The sequence below is a fragment of the Podarcis filfolensis genome (assembly GCF_964270895.1).
Source record: "Podarcis filfolensis genome assembly, chromosome: 5".
In the NCBI taxonomy this organism is placed as follows: Eukaryota; Metazoa; Chordata; class Lepidosauria; order Squamata; family Lacertidae; genus Podarcis; species Podarcis filfolensis.
Window position 1 is genome coordinate 91,429,138 of NC_139608.1, and position 13,302 is coordinate 91,442,439.

The 13,302-nt window shown below is 41.4% G+C and overlaps 1 protein-coding gene and 1 long non-coding RNA gene across 5 annotated transcripts in view; one reads left to right on the forward strand and one right to left on the reverse strand.

Annotated features, from left to right (window-relative positions):
- NSD2 (nuclear receptor binding SET domain protein 2) overlaps positions 1-13,302 on the reverse strand; it is a 75,571-nt gene that overhangs the window by 32,651 nt on the left and 29,618 nt on the right. For all 4 annotated transcript variants that reach the window (XR_014548615.1, XM_083615513.1, XM_083615514.1 and 1 more), the window contains 4 exons: positions 12,936-13,013; positions 11,580-11,698; positions 7,926-8,007; positions 6,346-6,461 (listed from right to left, as the gene is read on the reverse strand). Coding sequence is in view for 3 of the 4 variants with exons in the window: in XM_083615513.1 (XP_083471639.1) it covers positions 6,346-6,461; positions 7,926-8,007; positions 11,580-11,698; positions 12,936-13,013 (395 nt within the window). In the remaining variant the exon portion in view is untranslated. The remainder of the gene's footprint in view (positions 1-6,345; positions 6,462-7,925; positions 8,008-11,579; positions 11,699-12,935; positions 13,014-13,302) is intronic.
- LOC310763624 lies at positions 9,246-9,744 on the forward strand. Its single transcript, XR_014548731.1, has 2 exons — positions 9,246-9,502; positions 9,655-9,744. It is a non-coding gene; the product is annotated as an uncharacterized lncRNA (long non-coding RNA).

Sequence of the window (13,302 nt, forward strand, 5' to 3'; positions counted from 1 at the left end):
GGGAGGCAGGCAGCCTAGAACTGATACTAAAACAAGTAAGCTTCTCCAGCAGACATACTTTCCGTCTTTGGAAGCCTAACCCAGAAACGTGTTGAAAATTACTTTCTTTTCCTTTGTCCCCTAAAAATTAATTGCATTCTTGAGCATTCCTGCTGCTGGTGAACACTGTCTCCTGCCTGCTATGATTTATTTCTAAGGGTTTTGAAGCAGGAATGGGAGAGCGGGATGATCCAGGAGCCTTACTCACTATGTACCACCATGGTAGCTAGCCAGAAGGAGGAGCTGCTGACCTGCTTTTCAGCTGTGCGGCAACCCCCACCGCAGGGAGAAATGGAGTCACAGCAACTAACAGGGAAGGAGGAGGAGCTGAGACAAACGGCCTCCCCCTCCCTGTCTTCTCTGAGCAGCAGCGTATCACTCAGGCACAAAACAACCAGCCCTTCAAGGAGCAGATCTTGGGTTTGCAAGGAAACAGTTCAAAGCTTGCAATGAACCATGTTGGCCAAGCTTTCCCAGCTCAGCAATGATCGTAGCTGTCATACCGACTGCAATTCTAGCCACGGAGGCAACCTCGGCCACCAGCGACAGAGCTGGATACAGAGGTACCCCCAGGCCGTCAACCTGCTCCTTCAGGGGGAGCGCGAGCCATCCAGGGCAGGGAACTGACTAATTTCTCAGACATGGGAACCACTCACCAACAGTGCCTCTGTCTTCTCAGGATTCAAAGCTCAGCTTGTTCTTCCTCATCCACTTCACCATTGCATCCAAGCATTAGTCCAAGGGCTGCCTGGCCTCTCCCGATTCAGATGTTATGGAGAAACAAGAGCTGAGTGTCATCAGCATACTGGTGGCACCTTGCCCCCAAACGCTTAATAACTCCTCCCAACAGCTTCGGATAGATATTCAATGGCACTTAAAGGAACTCTCCTAGTGCTACTCTGCACCCAATTCTCATTCAATAACACACAACGGACTACAGTATCAAAAGCCGACAAGAGATCAAGAACCAGGAGCAAAGTCGTGCTCCTCCCATCTTGCTCTGGCCAGCACTGAACCCACACTGGAATGGATATTAATAGTCTGTGTCACCCAAGAATGCTTGCAGCTGCTCCCCCACAACCCTCTCCATCACCTTCACCCAAAAGGAGGTATTTGTAAGGGCGGACAATTGCAAACAATGTGCAATTTCCATTTTTGCAACAGTCAAAGAGATTAAATGCACTACTGGGGCAGGAGAACTGTCCTGGGAATCCCTTCTCCTTCTCTCCTTCCCTTGCTGCGCTTTCCAGGAATTGAATAGCAGGAAGCATTGTCTTTCCTGGTTTTCCATTGCCGTTTGTTGCTGAAGATTACCGCGTGGGGGAGGGGTGAAGCAGCGAGGAGCAAAAATCATTTTAAAATCAATTTGCTGCATGGGTTCCATTGAAGTTTTGTTCAAAGTGAAAGGTTCTGCTGCTGCAAAATGTTTTGAGAACCACTAGCCTAAAATGTAACTGATGAAATGGAGCTCACGGAGAAAAGTTCTAACAGTATAAGAAACTTCTCTTCAGTAATTTTAGAGATGCCGTACAGCTTTCAGTGAACACATGATAACCTAGTGACCAGGCACTAGGGGAAATAATTCAACCTTCCAAAGCCCGGAAAGAATAAGACCATGAAATGGAGCAGAACAAAGAGAGGGTAGGCACAGATAAGCCCTTTCTTCCCAAATGGACATAAATCCACATTAATTCACAAGAACAGAATCCTCATTTTGCTACTCAAGAGTGACAGGACGTCTAGCACAGGTACGTTTAAAAATAGGAAGGATTTCAAATATTCAGGTTGGGCATTTCCTTCACCCATTACCAATTACCAAAAAGTAATACACAACCCATGATTGTGAATTTATCTATAAAGACACATCTTCCAAGTTACACGGTCTAGATTCTAGGCTGCCATCTTCAGAGGAAAGAGGCAGGAACTGCAGATCCTGCAAATTTGAAGTTGTTAGACCAAGAGTTCACGGCGTCATAGATACACGTTTCTCTCTTTTAAAAGGCTAGCACTGAGTATCTCTGGCTCATTAGTTCAGGGTGAAGGAGGGATACATTACTTGGATGGGAAAGCTGTCAGGAGCCACACTCCCATATACAAGTGCCAGATCTGAATACAAAGCGATGTTCCATGGTAACATAGATGTATATTTAACTGCACTCTCAACTTTCCTCTTCCATTTTATCCACAGCTGTCTTTATGAAGGTTATTTTAAAAAGCTCTGAAACACACTTTATCTTTTCATGACTGCATAACAGGGGAAAACCAACCAACCAACCAAACTCAGAAATTTAAGAAGAATGCAAAAAAATAAAAAATGCACAGTTGAATAGCCAGCCCTACCTTGCAGCTATTCAAAGCCTCAAACATCAGAATGCAGTTTGCATCCCAATAATTGCATATATGCAATTTGCAGACTGCACAGGTGTTTTTTGTGTATTTTCAAGAAAAGCAAGTATACCTCTCTGCTGGGACGTTTCCTCTCTGCTTTTATAATCTTCCAGAGGAAGGAGCTGCAATTGCATAATTTATGCTCCCCACTTAACAGCTGATGGGTGGGAAGGGATCCCAAGGGCTCGCTAAAATCTAGCAGTTGGACTTCGGTCTGTGATCCAGGGGTTGCCCACAGGACAGAATGCCTTACTGTGGTTTGTCCATTAATTTTGACATTCTAGAAGGCACCCTGGCTGGCTTACTCACAAGTGCTGCCACCTCAGGACTCCCCTGAGCCCTGTGTGTACACCTTCACACATTAGGAAACTGACTGACGGGTTTATGCATTTCAAATGGTAATGTATTTCCTAACCAAAGATCCAGAAATGCCATGGGTACCTCTTTTGCCAAGGGCCATTTTAAAGAGATTTCTGTTAATTAAGGCTTTGCCCCGTCAAATCAGTTCTGTAGCTCCTACAGTGCCCGTCTGTCTAGAAAAGGACTTAGATCATGTACTTTATCACCAGTGCCCAGAAGAGACTGCTACACGCATTCTAACATAATCCCAATTATACTGTACTATGCGGCTTCTGATGGTAAACTACCCTGACAGCCAACCTTGGTTAAAAAGCAAAGTATAAAAATAAATCTCACTATGTTTAGCGTACGGCCACACTTTTGTAGTGAAGTAGGTCATGAGCAAGTATACTGTCCTTTGGTATAGGCAGAGCAGGACGGAAATTCACATACACAAATGTAGAATTTTAACAACTTGGAAAGAGCTTTGGCTAGTGCCCACAGAACTATGATAGACAAGGATTATACAAGCTGTGGGAAGAATGAGGAACACTGTTCTCAGAAGCCGGTGCACATGAGAGTGCGTAGCTGGAGTAGATGTCAAGGGGCCTACAATGTTAGCCAAAGCTGAAGCCTGTCTGCAAAATGTATTAAGACTGTCCTGCAGAAACTCCAGGACTTCCAAAACCCCTTCTGTAAGAGACCTTACTAGACCCACCCAACCTGCTGATGAATCCTTTCTTGCAATCCCACGAACTATTGGTCACAGAACAAGCCAGAAATGTACCAAACACATGTTTGGAGTAATCATGGGTTAGGGGGAGGTTCTTTTCAACCTCCAAGCAGTTAAATGCTTATACTTTTGATTCTGGTGCATGACTGAGCCACGAGGATGTTGGAACTCACAAGATCTGAGAACCATGGTCTCCTCAGCACCGTGCAGCAATAAGGAACATCCCTACCTGCTGCTCACAGAACTTTATGCTAGCCTAGGAGATATAAAGAAATGGAGGAAAGGTGTCTATGAAATCAACTGGCCAATCTGCCCTTAGTGGGTTGACTGTCTCTTATTACTTCTTCTAATGAAAAAAAGTATCAGTGGATTGCTAAACAGAGAAGAAAAAGTCACATCACCACTTACCCAACCTTGGTTACTACTCTAAGGATATTCTCTGGAATTCAGAAACCAATGGATTGGTGTTTGTTCATTAAGTTTTTAGGGCCACTGCCTGCAGGACCCCAGAAGAGCAGAAGGCCTTCATTTAGGAGAGATTGTGACAATGATCTTTGCTGTCTGTCTACATGATGCAACACAACGTCCCTCCATTTGCCTTGAGAAGTACTAACAAGCTGCCACCACAATCTCCCTCAGCTTCAGGAAACTGCCATTATAGAATCCCTCTGAGATCGAGCAGTTTCCTTCTCAAAACTACTTCCCCAGCTACCAAGCCAGGAATCCATGATCATCATCTAGGCTAGGTTATTCTCATCTCAAATAGGTGAGATACCCAGCACTGGAGTAATTGAACTGATCGTGGAACTGATCAGATCTTCAGACATTTCACCTGTAGTGTTTCCTCCTAGGGCCACTGCGAGAGCTGCTGTGTCTCCCAGAATAATTTGTACCCCCAGAAACTTCAGTATGCTGAAGTGTAGGCTCTTACAAATGCCCAAAGGGAAAAGGAGTCAGAGGAAGGGAAGGTGCAGTCGAAAACCATGCCAGATGTAGTTCAGTCAACCAAGTCTATATGAGTATTTTTCAGACCTTCAGTTCTCGTGCAGCCAAGTTAATAGGGAGCGCAGGCTCAGATTTGTTACTTTGAAAATGCTACCTGGCACTGTGGCACTGAAGATTGTTTTCCTGTCCAAAAGGAGAGCCTGGACACCAAGAGCTGAGTGGGGGATAGGAAGCAACCGGAGCCAGTCCAGACTCCAGCTAGGAGAGGCTTCAAGTTGCACGGCCCAAACTGAATATTCAGTTCAGTGCGTTTATAGAATTATCTAAAAATAATGACTTGGATCCAAACAGTACAATTCTACACGTCTGCTGAGAAACAGGTTCCCGCCTGATCCAGCAACAACCTGAGCCCAACCCCACTTTGTTCAAGAGCAACAATCCAAATCCAAAGGAACATTTTGGGGAGCACAGGGAAGAGGAGGGGATGAGGTGGGAAGCTTCTGTTACTTCTCTCAGGAGCCATATTCATTACCCAGACATAGGATCAGAGTTGGAAGGGCCCCCGATGATAATCTAGTCAAGCCCCCTGCAATGCAGGAATATGCACCTATCCCTTATGAGATCAAAATGGCAACTTTGGTGTTATCAGCACCGTGCTATCCAGGCTGGTTACACCGTGTCTGTATTTACAGCAAATTGCAACCATACATGCAATCTGTGATTTACATTGTTGCAACAATAATTACACAGCTTTCTGTGTAGTTGAAATAAACTATAATCTTGGAACAGAGTGTTTAACTTTTTATAGAGATTATTCAATCTATGTACACTTACACTGTTGTATACATTGTGATACATACCTTAGTTATTTCAATTAGTTCCATAAAACATTGATATAAACACAAGATGGCATAAATATATGATACTATTTAATGTGAAATTATGTAACAATTTACCAGAATAAGATGCATAATAATTACACAGCTTTCTGTGTAGTTGAAATAAACTATAATCTTGGAACAGAGTGTTTAACTTTTTATAGAGATTATTCAATCTATGTACACTTACACTGTTGTATACATTGTGATACATACCTTAGTACATACCTTAGTTATTCCAATTAGTTCCATAAAACATTGATATAAACACAAGATGGCATAAATATATGATACTATTTAATGTGAAATTATGTAACAATTTACCAGAATAAGATGCATTTGGAAATAAAGCAGCTCCTTAGTTGGTTGGGTTTTTTTTCCTCCTTCGGGTTAGCTTTGAGTATATCTTATACGCCAACATACAAACGTATTCTAAAATGTTCAGAGAAGTTGCCAAACTTTGATTTTGCAATTTTTACACAGCATTTTAACTTGTGTTAGTCCTAGTACAGCTTGAATTGTATGTACATTCGAAGTATTATATACTGACTTGGAAGCTTGAAGTATGCTCTTCCAGGTGCTTTTCAATTCATTCTTCTACCTTTCATAGTTTTAAAGCAATACAGAGTTCTACACAGAAGGGGCTGACCAAGGAAGAAAGTCACGATAATCATGGGTGGCACTGAGTTATCCAGAGTGCTATTTCAGGAGACACTGTGCATGGGATAGGAGCATCTCTTCCCGAGCATTTGGGTATGAGGAATGCTTTTGTTGGACCCATCTGAGATGAAGTTTCTTTCTGAGCCAGATATTCACCAGCCCTTCCTCCTCTCCCTGCCTTGCACAGCTCAGTCTACCAGTGTGTAGCAAGAACAGAGGTGGTGAAGTGCAGGAGAGATGTTCACAGAACAGAAATACCCGACTCTAAATTTCATTGCCTTGTTTTATGTGGATTTTGTGCATGGTTTTTAAAAAGAAGTTATGGTGTTTTATCTGAATGCCACTATTCATTCATATTTTTACCTCGTTCTCAGTTAAGGAAGCTGAAGGAGATGAAGTTTTGCTATAGGCAAGATCTGACGATTCTGCTGCTGAAGCCCGATTTCGCTTCTTCAGGGGTTTACATGCATCTGAAAGACCTGTCATTGCGGCAAAATAATTTGTTTACAAGGTGAACTTGGAATTCTAACGCATTTTCTTGAATTCTGTAGATAACCTCCCCTCAAGTGTGTGGGAACCTTTTACACTGGACTTTTTAAACTACCGCAGTACTGAACTGTAGAGCACTTTCAAGAGGCACTAATAGTTAAGAAACACTTCAGTTAAACAAGTCTGCACATTTGTCACTTGTTAATTAATTTGTATTCTATGGAACGTGGAGCAGCATGTATTGGATTTTCCTCAATTTGTCAATTAAGTAGAAACTGGGGTTTAAAAAATACTAGCAAATTTGTTTTCAAGGATAAAATAGTTTCAAAAACAACCTCATGGTGGGAGTAGTTATGATGAAACATGCCACACTACAACACCCAGATTTCTTTTTTAAGCAACAATCCTATACATTCTTACCTTGAAGCATGTTCCATGAGCACAATGGGGCTTACTTCTGAGCTCACATTTCTAGGATTGCACTGCCATGCAAGTGTATCTAGACCAATAGCTTTTAGAGACTGGTTCTCTACCTCCCAGGGACGCGGGTGGCACTGTGGGTTAAACCACAGAGCCTAGGACTTGCCGATCAGAAGGTCGGCGGTTCGAATCCCCGCGATGGAGTGAGCTCCCATTGCTCAGTCCCTGCCCCTGCCAACCTAGTAGTTTGAAAGCACATCAAAGTGCAAGTAAATAAATAGGTACCACTCCGGCGGGAAGGTAAATGGCATTTCTGTGTGCTGCTCTGGTTCGCCAGAAGCGGCTTAGTCATGCTGGCCACATGACCCGGAAGCTGTACGCCAGCTCCCTCGGCCAGTAAAGCGAGATGAGCGCCACAACCCCAGAGTAGGCCACGAGTGGACCTAATGGTCAGGGGTCCCTTTACCTTTACCTCTCTACCTCCCACTCCTCATCACTGCTCTGTCGAACTAAATCTACCAAAACGGCATGGAAAAACGCAATGCTAATTGAATTTGAATTCTAAGAACTGCAAGCAGAACAGAGGTTTCCGGTCTTGTATAAGCTGTTTCAGAGGGCCAGGGGGTCTTCCAACACGATGTCTGGTGTGTTGTGGCACTGTAGATCCAAGGGGCCAAATGGGCAGTAAGATCCCACTTTGTGCAAACACAACTGGTCTCTGTTGATTGCCAAGTGCGCCACCAGGTCCAAGCCAAAGAATCCTGTGGCATGTTAAAAACTAGCCCATAGAATGACTGAGGGGTGGGGTTCACTGCACTCTACTTTACTAGTTATGTCTAATGAATCGCATTCTTCACAATATTAGAAGAAGATATGGGCCAACAACAGCAATACAGGAAAACAACAACTCATGCCAGCATTCAAACAAGGCCACATTTTTTTCATCAAACTAGGGAGCTGGCAATCTTCAACAACTGGAATTTATAAGAATTTAATTGAAAATGTTACATCAAAGCTTGTTCTGACCACATTACCTGACTGGTTCTTTTGTGAAGAAGAGGTTTCTGTGACTTTAGCTGAGTTTGTTTTTGCTGTTTTGTCATTGCTTGTCTCCCTCTGTTACAAAATAAAAATAAAAATGAAATGAAATGAAAAAATAAAAAACCTAATCTGGATAAATGTGGACATTACCAGGCAAATGTCTTTGTAATACAAAACTACAGAAGATACTACAAAGGTAAAAAACCCACATCCATCTCATTTATATGGAATCTCTTGAAGGTGAGAAACTATCAATCAAAACAATCATTTATTAGTATTATTAAAGGTTAAACACAAACCTGTTGCAGGCATGGTCTATCCAGAACTCTGACTGGTGCTTATATCAAGGGTTTCTATAATGAATTTTAGAAGGTGCTAAACTGTGTTTTGACTAAATCAAGTTGATAAAAGTATAAAATGTTCCATTTATGCTTGAAATTACATTGTGTTCACTAAGTTAAGGCCACCCAATTGTATTCTCAATGAAGACTGTTTTGTTTTTTTTTAATGTTATAACCACATGCTTTGATTTCATAAAAAAGGGACAAAGCGAGTATTGTGGCAGAGACTGCATGGCAAAAAGGTGCTCACTTATTTCCAGTGTATGGTTGCCAGATTGTGAAGAGCAAAAAAAGAGGATGCTATGATGACTCTCATTTTAAATACACCTACTGGTCATGTTCTGCGGATGCCTGATTATCGTCTTCCAGAGCAAATACTCTATTCCGAATTTAAAAATAGAAAGTGTAAGTGTGGTCAACAGAGGAGGTTTAAAGACTGTCTCAAGGCAAACATTTTGGGAAACATTTTCCTGCGAGCGCTCCAACTGGGGAACAAACAGCCTTTACCAAAGGTGTCATGGGCTTTGAAGACACTCGAACTCAGGATGCAAGGGAGAAACATGCTAAGAGGAAGGCACGCTTGGCAAATCCACACTGTGATCAACTCCCGCCCGGAAACCTATGCCCCCACTGTGGAAGGACGTATGGATCCAGGATTGGCCTCCACAGTCACTTACAGACTCATTGTTAAAACAGTGTTTATGGAAGACAATCTTACTTGGATGCGAGTGATCGCCAAAGAAAGAAGAAGAGAATCTGCAATATATTGCTGAGGGGGGCAGGAGAAGAGAAGAAGAAAGCATGAGAAGAGAAGAAGAAAGCAAGTCTTCAACCAGCATTAAAAAAATTGCTTCCAGTAGCACCTTAGAGAGCAACTAAGTTTGTTATTGGTATGAGCACCCGAAAGCTCATACCAATAACAAACTTAGTTGGTCTCTAAGGTGCTACTGGAAGCTACACGGCTACCTACCTGTAACTTCAACCATCAGTTACGTCTATGTCTCATCCAGAAAGTATAGCCAGATATTTTGACAAATTGAAAAAAAATCCACCCAGACATAAATTTTACCCGAGAAAGAGAATGTGTCCTGGAAAAATAGGACACATGGACACCCTAATCCAGTGTAAAGAACAGCACAAAACTGAAAGAATTTCTCTCTCACACACACCGACAGAAACACCAAGAAGTTGCAATGTTATCCACGATGCTGCACTACCAGGGACAGTATGTTCTTAATGTGGCCAATTACAGAGGCTGCTTCAGCCCATTCAAAGCCCTGGAGGGCTCCCTGCCTGCAGCCGCACCTTCTGTCAGCGAAGGCTAGGAAGCACTGAGCTTGCTCAACCTGTACTCTCCCTTGCCACCCCCAAGTATGGCAAGCTCACAGCAACAGCTCCTGAAGGGGTTAGGGCTGCAGTTATTCCCTGGACAGGGGAGGAGCAGGGAAAGACTGGTGGCTAAAATAAAAATTGGGTTAAGCAAGGGGGCAAAAGTCAGTTCGTTCTAGGCTTTCATTCCTGCTGGGATTCTTGTGGAATGGAGCCCTTCAGCATTCTGAAGAGGCAGAGGCAGCTGGCCTCTTGGAAGCCAAAATACTTATAAGCAAGGCTCTTAAGATTTGAGGGCTGTTTTCGCAGCATTATGCAACAAATATCTGCAAGATCTTTTATATTGCTTTATTGGGCAAATCATAGACACAAGCTGCTGCTGGAGCAAAGTGACCAACAGCATTTTTTAAAAGAAAGACAGTTGCACTTGTTGGAAAGGACAGGCTGGTGTTGAAAAGCTCCATATTCAAGAAAATGAGGGCTATCCATCAGTTCCTAAACCTTCTTCTCCCCTCCCAGTTGTTCAGAACGCTGTTAAACAGGAACAGAATCCTCAAATTCCAAACAAGCAGACCCCCCCCCCAAATTTGCACTCTAGAAAGATGTCTGAATCAAGCCTTAAATATACTAAGTTATGGTCTAAAGGATTATTGCATGAATGATTAACACTGAAATTCTGAGTACACATTCAGGTAAGAGTCCCATTTGTTTAAGATTAAGCTTTACTTACGTAAAGTGTAACTTAACCAACAATTCTGCAAATTCTGGGCTACCTTGAGTAAGAACAACAAAGCCCACCTCATGCATATTTTCAATTTATGTGCAAATACCTCCACCATGAACAAGAACTGAGAAATTGCTGCACTCATAGAATCAAAGAGCAGAAAGTCAATGCACTCTAATCCAAACCGAGAAAACACCAGCCCCACAATCAACAGGAGCCCACAGAAACATACTTTATTGTATACCGATTTCTGATCCTGAATTGCACAACACTAAAAGCAATTTTAAGCACGCATGTCTTACCCTCAAAATTTGTTTTAAAAGGTTGTTATAAAATGTATCCCATGATCTATGTATTAAAGATGGCCACTGGTGTTCACATGACTGTAGTGTACAATTACATTTTGCATAGCAAAATATTTCATAAAGTTGCCCTATTGCTCTCTGCACTGCACAAACTTGGATGCATTCAGAGAAGAGCAACGAAGATGGTCAGAGGTATGGAAAACAAAACATGAGAAATGGTTAAAAGATCTGGGTATGTTTAGCCTGGAGAAGACATTATTTAAAAAGGCCATCACATAGAAAAGGGCAAAGATGTGTTCTCTTCTGCCAAATGGCAGGACTAGATCTAATGAGCTTAAGTTCCAGGAGAGCTAATTTTGGTTGAACATTAGCAAGTGAGCGTTTAAACCCAATGTGGAAATGACGTGTGGTCTAGCTATGCTCGTTCTTTCTCATTTATGTCCATCTTAATTCTGGAATTGAGGCCTATTAAAATTCAGCGTTTCTGCCCCTTTGCTCGTGGTGAAGGGTAGTTAGATATGCAAATAGGTCTCAGATGGAAAGAGGATTAGTGCTCCAGGAATGCTGCATTAAAAAAAGCAGCGATGGCTCTCTAAAGCAGTGATATTCCTATATAGTGTTCCTGAGGAAAAGAGCCATGTGAGTTACTTGTTTTCCCAAATACAGTCCATTATTTCCCCCCCCCCTCTTGGCTTCCTGACAACACCCCTCCCACTTACTTGGCAAAAAGTTCCAGAAAGAGTCACATTCAATGATGCATATGACATCCTAGAGGATGTATTCAAATACACCCCAAACTTGTGTTCTAAATTCATTCTGAGTAACCACTTCATAGTTAATGCATTTGTTTGCAGTGAAGCAGAACACTATAGAAAGTCTGAAAAACCGAAATATATAATCAAGTCTGGTGCTATTATAATGTACCAAACAAGCCAACAATGTAGTTACCTTTAGGTAATTCTTCTTATCCATCCTGAGCCTTTTCCTAGGAAGTTCCTGAAGTTCAAAATCTTCTTTAGGTTTCCATGTCCTCTTTATTGGTTTCCTTTTATTTCCATGTAAGTTACCTTGGAGCAGGGGGATGGGGGGAAACTTACATGAAAAAGATCTAAAGCTCATTTAGAAAGTATCTTGAACTCATCTAGTTTTCATCAGTTTTAATATGCTTTATTAACCCTTAAAAGCCTGGGGCTTGGAAGTTCTGTTTCTAAAACTAGTTTTACAGTACAAATCTTTCAGGGCTAAGCTTCTTATCAAAACACACCACATGGTTATTGTGCAAGTTAACATTCGTTTTCTTGTTTCAAGCAATTTACCAATGGACCCACACAATTTGAAGTCTTACTCTTGGTTTAAAATAATTTCTTCCAGGAATTAAGGTCTTATACAACAGAAGGCTTCAGTTATCCCTGTCTGTGAGATCACTAGTGCCATTTCTCCCACAATTTGGCAGACGGATAGCAATATAGGTAGCATGTGAATTTATTTTGTACGAAGGCCAAGAAAACCCCGTTTTAAATGTTCTGTCTCAATCAAAGCCTAGAAGAACAGATGCCATCAACACCCTGAATGTTTACATATGAGGGGAGATGAAGTAGTCAAATTCCATGTTACAGAGAGGTAGCTCCAAGACAAAAGGATCAGCAGCCAATCTGTTTCAACAGCTCTGCTCTGGTGTAAAGACTTACTTTAAAAAAAGGCAAACTTCTTAGCAGTCTGAATCTATATGGAAAAAGTAATAGTAATGAACTTCATCTCTACTGCTTTCCCCATCTCAGCAGAAGTGCCTTGAGGAGCAGCTGCTTCATGTAACAGTCCGAACTTCCAACTTCAGAACATAATATGATATCCTGTAACAAATGCTAATAAACTATTTTTTTTACAGCTACAGATAACTGTCCAGACATAATTCATGTCAATTAGGAAGCTTAAAAATACCACAGCCAGCAGTTATTATATACGCCAGTGCTTTCTGAACATAATATATTGGCATAATCTATACTGGCATACAATGGTGATCATTTGCAGACTGCTAAAAACATGCCCAAGCATGAAATACATATTTGTATAGTTATGAAATAAGCTATATTCATTTTGATTATTTTGTAGGACGAAGCTATCAGGAAGTTGAACAAAATTCAGCACTACAGCACTCAAGTATTTAATTTGGGAGCCATAAAAATTCTGAAGCCAAAGGAACACAACATCTGAGAGAAAAACAATGATTTGTGAGCAATTACATAAAAGGCAGACTTAAGAATTACTCATAATGAATTAATAGTACACAGCACAGATTTCAATTACTTCTGGATCTTGATCTCCTTTTAGGGGATTCTTGAAACACTTTACGCTTGGCCTCGCCCATATTCTTCTGTGATGAACCTTTAGAGATACAGAATGTTGTGCAGTGTTGTTTGTTTGTGTTTGTTTGTTTTAAAATAGACATCCATTATTTTACACATTAAGACAAAGCTGTTAACTTTCCCACAAGATGTTATTTCATACACAGATAACAAAACTGACTGCACTTTTTATACATTTTTTTCCAAAACTGACAAACCTGTCAAACACACCTTCATTCCACTCATTGCCCAAAGCAGCAACCTGATGGCTTAAAATTTCCATAATAATCTAATGAAGTTAATATGCTAAATATTTATTACTTTATTAC